Source organism: Neophocaena asiaeorientalis, unplaced genomic scaffold (assembly GCF_003031525.2).
Source record: "Neophocaena asiaeorientalis asiaeorientalis breed wild unplaced genomic scaffold, Neophocaena_asiaeorientalis_V1.1 scaffold67, whole genome shotgun sequence".
NCBI classification, from domain to species: Eukaryota; Metazoa; Chordata; class Mammalia; order Artiodactyla; family Phocoenidae; genus Neophocaena; species Neophocaena asiaeorientalis.
Genome location: NW_020173731.1, coordinates 9521841 through 9534534, shown reverse-complemented (window position 1 = coordinate 9534534; position 12694 = coordinate 9521841). Strand labels below are relative to the sequence as shown.

Sequence of the window (12694 nt, the reverse complement as noted above, 5' to 3'; positions counted from 1 at the left end):
AGTTCTATAATGCCTAGGGCAGGCATCAGACATGAAGGGGTTACATTGAAACTATGTAATAGTGGCATCTTTGAACCTGAATAGTTTGCTCTAAGCCTGGGAGGGTCTGAGTACTGTTGGTCTTGCAAGGGTTTACATTTGAGATGTACTTTTGGCAGTAGTGTTTATCAGAGTATGTATCACATAACCCTGGTTTTGTGAATGATTTCAGGAGAAACAGTGCTCTCTGATCAAAAAAGATTGGGAAATACTTCATACTACATTTTTCTCATGGTGATTCACAATGACCAGGAGAATATTTAAAGTCCTACAATAAAGACGCTTGTTTAATTTTTTAAAAACTAATCTCTCAAACTAGTTGGACTGCAGAACTTTTTTTTTTTTCTCATATAATGAATGCTTTTAACATCCCATTGAACTAATGTTTAATTTAACAGTCTTGGGGAAATCTGGAAAGATGGTCAAGAGCTAGATCATCAAAAGCCTTGCATGTGATGACAAGGAATTGGTGTTTATCCTGTAGAATCTTAAGCAAAGAAATAATACGTTCAGATTTGCATTTTCAAAGGAAGGGGTGGTACTGGGCTGTCAACCAAAGCAGCAGTGTGGGGCTCAAGAGGATGGAATAGATGTAAGAAATACTTTCACTATGAAGAAGATAGGCTTTCCAGGATTTAGTGAATTGAAGAATGTGGGGACAAGGGGACACAAAGAATGAGTCAAGCAGATGTCACTGGGTGGACCCAATGGTTCATCAAAAGAAGAGAGGGACATGTTTGTGGGGAAAGATGATGAGTTCAGTTCTGACCTACTACTTCCAGGCACCCATGACGTAGGACTCAAGAGAGAGGACTGGACTCAGGTAGATGACATTTAAATCACAATTGAAGCCTTGGTACTGAACAGAACATAGACGATTAAAATAGGGATGAGAACAGATCTCAGGACAATAATGCTTAAGAGGCAGGAGGGGAAGGAACAGTCAGAAGTAAGATGAAAGGAGAAAATAGTTTCACAGAATTCAAGATAGAAAAAGGTCTCAAGAAAACAAAACTAGGCATGTCATTTGCATGGCTTTCCTCACAGGAAGTTAGAAGATAATTTTAGCCAAGGGTAATTTAAATAGAAATTTAAGTAGAAAATGTGGTCTCTATCTCCTTCCTTCCTGCTACTAAGTTTGCTATCAGAGCATTGCAAAGTTCAGGAATGCCTACAAGCTCAAATAATTCATAATGTTCCAGTCTGATTATTAAGGTTATTAACATGTTTTTATCAAATACTATATGTAAGTGCCTCAGTTGATATGAACCAAACATATATGTTAAACTAAATTCTTAAGCATCACTCACTTGTTTTATTTCCATTTTCTAACTGACTTCAATTTAGTTTCTGATACTTGATGTAGACATTTGAGTTGCCTTCAATACTTTTTGTAAGTAAGATGAGTAATGAATCATTTGAAAATTGATGTCTAGTAACAAAATTAAATATTTTTAAAAGTCATCCTAACACGTGAAGAAGAGACTATGTTATTATTTTTCTTGTCTTCTAAGATATTTTAATAAAACCTAAATCTCACATTAACCTAAAAGTTACCATTTTGTAATAATTTTAATGTATATTCCCCTTAAATATGTAAGTTGACCTCTTAAATATGATAGTGAGTGACAGGCTGTAAGTACCCTCAACAGTAATCTTTCTTACCCAATAATTTTGTATTACTTTATCTCAGAGTTCTACATGATGGTACAATCACATTTTATTGTCCTTTGCTAATTTTGGCAAAGAGTTTTAGAAGCACAGCAAAGTACATGTGCTTTCAAAGAATAAAAGTAAAACTGTCTTCAAAATAATTTAAAGCTTTTAGTGCTGCATGACTATGTAAGGATTTTGAATTAAACATCAAATCTAAAAAATTTATTTTTAAGTTACATTGGAAGATTGGTTCCCCAAAGGTAAATTTATGATCATATTATAAAATGAAAGCTTATGACTTTTTTTCAGTCTGGGAGTCATAGTTATTAGTCATTAAGAGTCCTGCCTAATATCAACTTCTGTCTTGGATACTTAGCAGCTTAGCAAGTTATTTTCATGGGTCTTTCCAAAAAATGGGGGTTACCTCACAGGATATTTAAGACAATAAAATGAAATCATCCGTGAAAAGTACTTACCTGGTGTTGGGAATTATGGAAAGGAAACAACTTTTACACCTTTATAGTAATCATAGCCAATGAGTAAATAATTTCTCTTTTCTTTTTTCTTCCACTTAGCAATTACTATACAAATGCAAGCCGTAAAGAAGACGTTCATTTAGAAACACTGGAAGTATATTCTGTTGATCCATACAACCTAGCAAACTGATCAGAAGACAAACTGGTATCTTATTAATTCATATGTCAAATTTTCCTTCAATTTAAATGTATCACTAAGCATAGTACTAAATATATATGGTTCTGTTGCACGTCTTTACTAATCATGCACAAAAATTGTTAACTTATCTATTTCACATTGCCAACTGTGTCCCTGTTTTTGTTAAAATTTATTCATCTATTCAACAAATATTTAAATAAATAGAAAAATAATTAAGAATAAGATAAATAAGAACATGATAAGTATTGTGGAGAAAAAGAAAGCAGGAAAGGGGATAGATAGGGCAGGGTAGTTGGAAGAGAAGTCCTCACTAAGAAAATGACATTTGAGCAAAGACTAATGTGAAGTAAGGAACTAGCCTTGTAAAGGAAAGAGCATTCCAGGAAGAAAGAACAGTAAGTGCAAAGATCATAATAAGGTGGTGTGTTCCTGCTGCAGTGTGGCCTTGCGTGGACTGACCAAGGGAGAGAGCGGCAGAGACGAAACCAGAGAGGTACAGGAGGAGGGTGAGGATGGTCGACCCTACAGAGTATGCTAGGTCATTGTAATGAGCTTAGTGTTTATTCTGAGATGGGAACCACTGGAGGGTTTTAAGCAGAGAAGCAAATGATCACTTTAACTGCTGTGTTAAGAAGAGAGTGTAGGTAGCCACGGGTGGAAGATGGGGAATCCCTGTGGACCCTATCACAGAACTCCAATAAATTGTGAGTGGCTACCAACAAGCTGGTATGAAGAGTTCAGATTCTGCATGCATTCCTGAGATAGTGACAGTAGAGTTTGCTGACAGTTTGTATCAGGATATAAGAGAAAGGGAGGAGTCTATGATGCCTGGGTTCTTGGGCCTGAGTAACTGGAAGGACAGAATTTCCATTAATTACGACAACTGAGAATGAAAAGCAACTGAGAATGAAAAGCAAAAGTTACACTTTGGAGATGTTAAGTGTGACATATCTAATAGACATCCACGTACAAGTGCCGAAAAGGTAGCTGGATGTACAGGTCAGCACTTCGGGAATAGGACCAGGCTTGGCATACAAATTTGGGCCTTGTCAGTATATGGATGTACAGAATAATGAAACTGAGTAAGATCAGCAAGGGGGTGAAAGAGGTTAGCAAAGAGGAAAGGTCCAAGTGCTGAGCCCTGGATCCTCCAACATTAGGAGTCATGGAGTGGGGAGGAGTCAAAACAGGGGTGAAGAAGCAGCTCTGATACAGGACAGAACCCCAGGGTGTGGTGCTCTAGAGTCATGCAAAGAGAGAACTTTAATGAGGAGGGACTGAGAGACCCTGTCAAATGCTGCTGAGAGATCGGGAAAGATTAGTCGTGAAAACTGACCATTGTGTTTAGCAGCACAAGATTTGCTGGTGAACTTGACAAGTACAGTTTTGGTGTAGAGGAAAGAGGCAAATTAGAGCTGATTGAAGTGACCTTAAGAGAGAATGAAAGGAGAGAAATAGGAGATATTAACTCTTTCAAGGAGTTTTTCTATAAAGAAGAGCAGATAAGTAGAGTAATGGCAAGAATAAGAAGTAAAGGGAAGTATTTTTAAGAGTGGAGGAATAGCTGTTATTCCTGTAAGCTGAAGAGAATATTTAGCAGGAAGGGGGGAAATGATGGCAGGAAATAAAAGGAAGAATTGCTGGAGCAACATCTGGGTAAGCTAGAAGGAGTGGGATCTAGGACTTAAGCAGAGGAGTAGACCTTAGATAGGAGCATGGCCTTAGTAACAGGAGGGTAGGTAGAATATATGGGTGCAGATGAAGGTAGGTGGGGAGATGTGATGATGAAAGCACATGTGGAAGTTCTCTTCTGTTGCTTCTGTTTTCTCGGTGAATAAAAAGAAAAATGATCAGCTGAGAGGGAGATTAGGAAAGGAGATGTTAGAGATTTAAGGAGAAATGAGAAGGTATTAAATAGTCACCATGAGAGTTGAAGCCTGAATGATAGGGAGTATAGAAAGGTTGACAGGCAACATGAAGAGTCCCCCTGAGGTTCCCAGGAGAAAAAGGGTGTGAACATTTGACAGTTTGCTAAGCCCAGGCCGTACGCTGAGGCTCTTTCATGCCTTATCTCATTTAGCCCTCACTATAGCTTTAAAAGGTGTGTATTATTCCAAGATAATACCTAGGTGAGCATATAATATCCCAGCCGAGAAAACCAAGGCGAAAAGGCTCTCTTGGCCAAAGACTTGGGGGTCAGTAATTAGCAAAGGTAGAATTCAAGCTCCAATCTGACTTCAAACTGCTTTCTCCTACATAATCTATAAGATATAAAATAAAGATACCACCTCTGCCCTCTTGGAACTTATTTTAGTAACAAAAATAAGACATATACATATCATAGTGTAAGATTAAGTGCTAAAAACAAGATACAGAAAAACTGCTGTGGCAGTTGAGGAAGAAAAGCTTCCTTGTTGCTAGTGAGTCGTAGCCAAAGAGAAGAAGAGAACAGGAGAGACTACCAGAGTGATCTCTAAATCCAAAGCCGTGGGAACCCAAAGTAAAGTTATTACCTAAATGTTTGTTGAATGAATATTTGAATGAGTGAGAATGAAGCCATTGCTTCAATTTCTCCCTCATTTATTTTTATTCATATTTATCAGTATAAAATTTAATTATTATTTGCTTTACTTCATGTTATATGAAGAAGGACCACTTAATTGAATGATACCTTCTCATAGGCTTGATGCTCCATTATTTATAGCACTTTTAATTGGTATATATAGAGAGAATGTTAAAGCTCATATTTAAACTTTGAGTTATACCACTGCCTTTCATGCTGTCTCCTAAATAGAAATTCATCTATTTCAGTATGCCTTGTTGCTTGGAACCCAACTGAACATTGGTTGGAGAGAAACCTAATATCAGCAAGTCTGTTGGCATGGTCTCAACATCAGTGAGATTATTTCATAAGTTTTAGCTCCTATATGCACTTAGCCTCAAGCAGAACAAAGAAAATTTGCTTGATGATAAAGATGGAAGCCCAGTTTTACTGCTACGTGCTCTTCAAGGACTTCTTGAAGCCTCACCTGTGACATATTTGGAGCCAGGCTATGGATATAAACAGTTAAATACCTCTGAAAATTGTCACCTTTTCCAGGAAGGCACTAAAAAGAGCTGTCCTTGTGTCTAGACTCTTCTTTTTATAATCAGCATACTCACTGTTACCATATACTTTTGGTTGTAGTGTGGTTTAAATTATTTAAGCAAAGTATGAAGCATATCCTGCGGTTATGATGGGCATACATTTTGGGGGAAGTCTGATTTTATTTTAATAGGAGTATCTTTCTCTGATATAGTTAAACGTTTCACTTTTATTTCCTCTTGGTTTGAGTTTTTCTCATCGTATATACTTTGCCTTTGCATAATCGCTCAGTAATTCCAATTTGCACAATTTTTGTAAATTATGGGAGTCAAGTTTTAATTCTGAAGTTTAATTCTGAAGTAACTGTAGTTGCTTGTAAAATGTCATTTGATAATGTGTACATTCATCAGTCAAATAAATGTTGTCTTTAAAGAAAAACACTTGCCTTATGTGATTTTTTTTTTTTCTGGAGTCAATGAACTCTTGAATAACGGCATAGTCTTAGGGTTTTTAGAGTTCCTGATTTAACGTTGATGCATTCTGGATCCCACCACTTCGTCATGTTAGCCAAACTCTCAACCCCCAAACTCAGTTCCCTCATCCTCAAGGCTTAGCAAGCCAATACTTTCCCCCAGGGCACTCATTCTCTCCTTCCACACTCTAAATCCAGCTGTCAGTTTGCTCTGTTCCAACATTTCAATTATTGAGAAAATAAGATCTTGCTCATTGGCTACCACAGATTTACTCTCCCCATTTTCTCTTAGACTGTGTATGCTGTTTGACATCTTTTTTTAAAAAATTGTGGTTAAAAAAACATGTAACATAAAATTTACGATCTTAACCATTTTTAGTGTACAGTTCAGAAGTATAGAAGCGTTAAGTATATTCACATTGCTATGCAACAGATCTCCAGAACTTTTTCATCTTACAAAACTGAAGCTCTATATCCATTAAACAGTAACTCCACATTCCCTTCATCCTTCAGCCCCTGCCAACCACCATTCTACTTTCCATTTCTATGAATTTGACTACTTTAGATACCTCATATAAATGCAACCATACAGTGTTTGTCTTTTTGTGACAGGTTTATTTCACTTAGTATAGTGTCCTCAAGGTCCATCTATGTTGTAGCATGTGTCAGAATTTTTTTTCAGACTGAACAATATTTCACTGTATGTATATACAATATTTTTTATTCCATTCACCCATCAGTGGACATTTATCTTGTAATGCTGCTATGAACATGGGTGTGTAGATATCTCTTCAAGACATTGCTTTCAGTTCTTTTGGATATATACCCAGAAGTAGTATGCTGTTTGGTATCTTATTCATTCACAGTCAGTACCATTTTCCTTTCTACAACACATCTGTTCTTGCACCTCAAGCCATCTGCTCTATTATACCTTCGTCTCTACTCTATTCTCCTTCTTTATCATAGCAGAGGATGAAAACATCACAGGATAACTCTATTTCCTCTCCCTTCACCTCCAAGCTTATCTATACCCACTCATCCTTATTCTCATTTCCACCTACCACTTTTTACAGACTATACAGTTCTCTTCTCATCCCTTTCTGTTTCTTCCAGGATACTGCTCCCTCAGTAATACCATCTCTCATCACTGGCTTCTTTTTTCCACCTACAAATATTTTCAAGCCAGTACCCACTTGCGTGACAGAAATCCATCTCACACTGGCTTAAACCAAAAAGGAATTTTATTATGCCACATGACAGAAAAGGTCAAGCATGCAGCTGGCTTAAGTCAAAATGTGAATTAACTATTTAAATCATATCCTCAGGACTCTGTTCCATTCCCTGGTTCTGTTTTTTTCTTGCTGGACTCATACTCTGATAGACACTCCCTAAAAACTGGCAAAATGTTTGTTCATGATGCCAAGTGCACATCTCGTCAGCTTAGCATTCCAGCACAATGAACTTCTCTTGTCCAATAACTCCTGCAAAAGTGCCTTCATTACCTCTGATATGTCCAACTAGGATCACATGTCCCCATTTCAACAATTTACTAGGATGAGAGCAGTGAAATAAGCAGATGACAAGGCCTAGGCTGCTTGTCCAGGCTTAGAGCTAGGGATAGGATTGATCTACCTCAGTTGTTCTCAAGTGGGGCATTCACACCTCCTCTCTGCAGAGGACATTTGGCAATGTCTATAGACATTTGTGATTGTTACAGCTGGAGGAGGGGAGTGCTACTGGCATCTAGTGGGTAGAAGTCAGAGATGCTGCTAAACATCTTACAGTGCACAGGACAGCCCCCAAAACAAAGAATTGTCTGCTCAACGTGTCAATAGTGTTGTATTTGAGAAACCTTGGTCCACCTGAACCACATGGAACTGTGGAAAAGAGGAAAAATCAGGGGCCCAATTCCAGAAGAAGGGGCCCAGTTAAAGCAACAAATATCCACCCCCAAGCCTGAAAACAAATCCTCCCCAAACCATCCATGCTTTCTCTCTTAAACTATCTCCCTTCTCTTTACCACCAAATTTTCTGAAAAAGGGGTTGACCTTAGCTGATTTACTAATTTCATTTATTCACTTAACAAACAATTGTAGAAATCATTCTTGTGTGCTACGTAGTGTTTTAGGTTGTGGGATATAGCAGTGATAAATGGACATGTTCTCTCATGTAGCTTTTATTCTAGTGAAGAGAGGCAGACAACAAGAAGATTGTCAGATGGAAGTAAAATGAAAAAATAAGTAAAATTTTAAAAATTATATGAAGCAGAGAAAGAGGAAAGGAAGTTCTGAATGGATGTGCAATTGTAAATAGTGGCCAGAGAAGGTTTCACTGAGAACATCACATTTGAGCAAAAAAACTCAAGGAGATGACGGAGGTAGCCATGCAGATAGATATCTGGTCAGAAAGTGTTCCAAGCAAAAGAAACATTAGGTGAAAGAAAACCAAAACAAAACACAATAGAACAAACAAAAACAAACCAAAAAAAAATCAAAGAGGGACTATGTCTGCTGCATTTGGAGAAATGTTTTTGCATGCTTATGGTAAAATCCAGTAGAAAGGGGGAAAATAATGATTCTGGAGAAAGAGGGGAATTCCTGGAGTGATGTCTTTGAGCAAGTAAGAACAAATTGAATCTAGTGCACTAGTGGAGAAGTTAGCCTTCGATAAGGGTGTGAACAGTATAACCATACTAAGAGGAGATAAGGAAACTATATAAACCAGATAGAGGTATTGGTGTTAAGTAATGAAAGAAGTTTGTGGAAGTTTTCTTTGATTTTTTTTCTAGAAAATAAAAGAAGCAAAGCTATAAACAGAGACTAATAATGATGGAGGAGAAGTCAGAGTTCAATGTCAAAATAAAAAATTTGAAATAGTCTCTTGGAAGAATGAGAGAGTAAATGGACTAGGTAAGTATAGTAAGAACACCAGGCAGCATTACAAAGGTCCATTTGAAATGAGTTGTCATTAAACAGACTAGCTCCCATGGATATGTGTTTTTCTCCAACCATGTTCAATTTCATAGGTACAGGGGCAAAATTATGGAGAAATGAATCTATCCAAGATTGTTTGTTTAATAAATATGATAAAGTGGGAGAAGGGCAAAGAAGCCGAGGTTGTATGCAAGATAGTGATTATAATGATCGATCATGGAATTTAACCTGGTAAGGATGAAAGTGAGGACACTAAGGGGGTTTGAGATTGAAAGATGGCAGTAAGATCAATGGACTGTAGGAACTGAGAGATACAAAGATTGTTGGGATCAGGGTACTAGAGGTGAAATAGAAGGATAGGACTGGTGGTTGGACAGTGGGATGGCCAAAATTATGAAGGGATTATAGTAATTAATGACGACAGGGTCTAAGGTATGGCCATGGGCATAAGTGGCAGAGTAGAAGCAAGAACAAGATCATTGGCAGAGAAGAGGTCAAGGTGCCGAAAGGCCAGGTATTTGGAAAATACCATCACTGTGAATATCAATTCACTGAGGACTATGACAGGAGTAACAGTAGAGGAGTTTGCCATGAGCTAGGAGCTAAAACCTTCAAGATATGAGGGAAGGAAGCAGATGCTAGAAGATTAGTGTAAAAAGAAGTGGTAATGAGTGGCATATTCTGATAGCATATGAGGTAAGCCTGGGGAATTGAATCTTCTATTCCCTTTTCCATGGTCTACCATGATCTGGCTTCTTTTTCCGTTGCTCTGTAGAGAATATCTTGAAAGGATAATATCAAATCCTTGATAGAGTGGTATTAAAGTATTAAAAAGGAAGTGTGGTAAATGATGTGATCAAAGTAGACGTTTCTTGCAGTAAAGTCTTGGGAGAGAGTCTAATGGAAAGCAATGGAAAATTAAGAATATATCTGACCTTTGGGACACTGCCCTTTCTCAACTAGTGAGGGTAGGAAGTGAGACTTGAATAAAAGGGATAAATGAAGTAAGACAGTATTCTGGATTGTTTTTGTGAGCTAAGGCTGTACATGCTGAATGATATAGGTTTGCTGGACTGTGTGTACATGGGTCTCCAACGGTGAAAGTACACTGAGTAGAGAATAGTTTTCAACCTTGAGTGTCTTTACTCCACCATGAATCATATCTATGCATGGAGGAGAAAAGAGCTAGCATATTTACTGAAATATCTGCTACAATATCTTTTCAACCCTCATCCCCCTCTCCTCTCTACAGCATTTGATATTTGGAATTACTCCACTCTCCATACGACTTGTTTCGACTCTTGCTTCAGAAATGAGTGGCTCTTGTTTCTACTAATTTTTAAATCTGGAGTTCTTGTCTTAGGAACCACAGACCTCCAAAAATTCGTGGCTAGAACTGTATTTCTGTTTAACCAGTGTTCTTTGTAATCCCATGTACTTTATTTTTTGCATTTAAAAAATAATTCTGAGAAGGGGTCCTGCTTGATTAAACAGGCAAAGTGGTCCATGATATACAAAAATGTTAAAAACCTCTGGTTGATAAGTCATACAGAAAAAGACAAATGCTGTATGTTATCATTTGTATGTGGAATCTAAAAAATAAAACAAAAGGATGAATATAGGGCTTCCCTGGTGGCGCAGTGGTTAAGAACTCACCTGCCAATGCAGGGGACACGTGTTTGAGCCCTGGTCCCAGAAGATCCCACATGCCTCAGAGCAGCTAAGCCCATGTGCCACAATTACTGAGCCTGCACTCTAGAGCCTTTGAGCCACAACTACTGAAGCCTGCGTGCCTAGAGCCCATGCTCTGCAACAAGAGAAACCACCGCAATGAGAAGCCCACGTACCACAATGGAGAGTAGCCCCCACTTGCTGCAACTAGAGGAAGCCCACGTGCAGCAATGAAGACCCAACACAGCCAAAAATAAAAACAAATAAATTAATTAATTAAAAAAAAAGAATGAATATAACAGAACAGAAACAGACTCACAGATATAAGGAACAAACTAGTGGTTACCAGTAGGGAGAGGGAGGGGGAGAGGGACAAGATAGGGGTAGGGAACTAAGAGGTACAAACTACTATGTATTAATAAATAAGGTACAAGGGTATATCATACAGCACAGGGAATATAGCCAATAATAACTTTAAATGGAATATAAGCAATAAAAATTTTGAATCACTATGTTGTACACCTGAAACTAATATTGTACATCAATTATACTTCAACAAAATTTTTTAAAAACCTCTAGATGAATCCTGATCTTTCTATTGTTTATTGTACATGTTCTCCCTTAACAGACCCAACAATTCCTGAGATTTTTAACCCTCTTCCATCCATTTCCTTTTCAGAAGTCCTCATTATGGGCCTTACTAGAAGTCCAGCTTCATAATCAACAAACTACCTATATTCCCAAACTTTTCCTAGAACATTCCCACACCTCCTGGCTGTCACGAAACTCCATTTGCCCAATGACCATAACTTTCTCAGTTAAAAATCCAAAGAGCTTTTGACATTCTCCCTTGATCAGGTTACCCTCCCTCCTCCATATTAATTTCCTGTTACTGCTATAACAAATTACCTTGAATCTTAAAACAACACAGATTTTTGTTTTAACAATTCTGGAGGTCAGAAGTCTAAAATGAGTATTACAGGGCTGGACCAAGGTGTTGGTGGGACTGACTCTTTCTGAAAACTCCAGAAAAGAATCTGTTCCTTGCCTCTTCCAGCTTCTAGAGGTAGCTGGCATTCCTTGGCTTGTGGCAGCATCACTCCAATCTCTGCTTCAGACATTGCCTTTTCCCACTTTGTTCTGCTGCGTTCCTCTTATAAGAACCCCTTTGATTATGTTGCCCACCCAGATAATACAGCATAATCTCCCCATTTCAAACTCCTTAATTTAATCACACCTGCAAAATCCCTCTTGCCACATAAGGTGACATATCACACGTTGTGGGGAATAGGACGGGGACATCTTGGGGACCATTATTCTGCCTACCACACACTCCCATTTCTCTCATCTTTGAATTCTTACCTTTCCCTCCCCCATACTTCTTATTTCAATAAATAGCACTACCATTCATTTTGAATCCTCGGGCTAACTATAGATTTCCTTCTTTTTCTCACCACTAACTTTAAGAAAGAAATTAACCAAAATCCAATGCTTGAGCAAATTTTGTTCATCTGCAATATCTTTCTTAATTGTCTACTTTATCCCCAGTCACAGTCACCACCAAACCCCACCCAGATGATGGCAAAAGCCTCCTTGCTGGTCTCCACTATTGCCCTATTCCTATCCAGTCTCTATACTATAGACAGAATAATACTTTTAAAAATGCAAATTTGATTAAGTCACTCTCGTTTAAAAAAATCTTTCGGTGGCTTGGTGTATCTCAATTCAACATAAAGAAATTGGTTCTTCATATTCCTTGTACACTGAGCATGCTGCCTGCAACAGTTGCTTCAACAGAGAAAGCAGGCATTTCTTTAGGTGACCTACCCACGTGGATTCTTGAGAAGGGGAAAAGTCGCGCAGGGGTGTAAAAAGCGAAGTTGTGAGAATCCACCGCCTTTGTCTGGAACTGCCCATCCTCACACGCGGAATACATCAAGGAGCTGAAAGCGCTGCCAGATTTTCCTCCTGTACCTGGATCTCTAAGGTGGTCTTTGGGAGTGATACTTGTTAGAAACAATGCAAACTGGGAGTAAACAAGACCTTGCTCACCAAGGGGAAGTTGTGGTCAAAAGCTTTTTGTCCCGGAACCTCCGCCACGCTTCTCAGACCCTGGGAGCGGAACCGGGTGTGTGGTACTTCTCTCGGCTGCACTTTCCCCTG

General features: G+C 38.3%; 1 protein-coding gene across 4 annotated transcripts in view; it reads left to right on the top strand.

The window, feature by feature from the left end:
* Nucleotides 1-5883, top strand: part of CR2 (complement C3d receptor 2) — a 34619-nt gene extending 28736 nt beyond the window's left edge. For all 4 annotated transcript variants that reach the window (XM_024750956.1, XM_024750955.1, XM_024750954.1 and 1 more), the window contains 2 exons: nt 2271-2376; nt 5182-5883. In XM_024750956.1, coding sequence (XP_024606724.1) covers nt 2271-2361 — 91 coding nt within the window. In that variant the 3' untranslated portion in view covers nt 2362-2376; nt 5182-5883. The remainder of the gene's footprint in view (nt 1-2270; nt 2377-5181) is intronic.
* The last annotated feature ends 6811 nt before the right edge of the window (nt 5884-12694 follow it).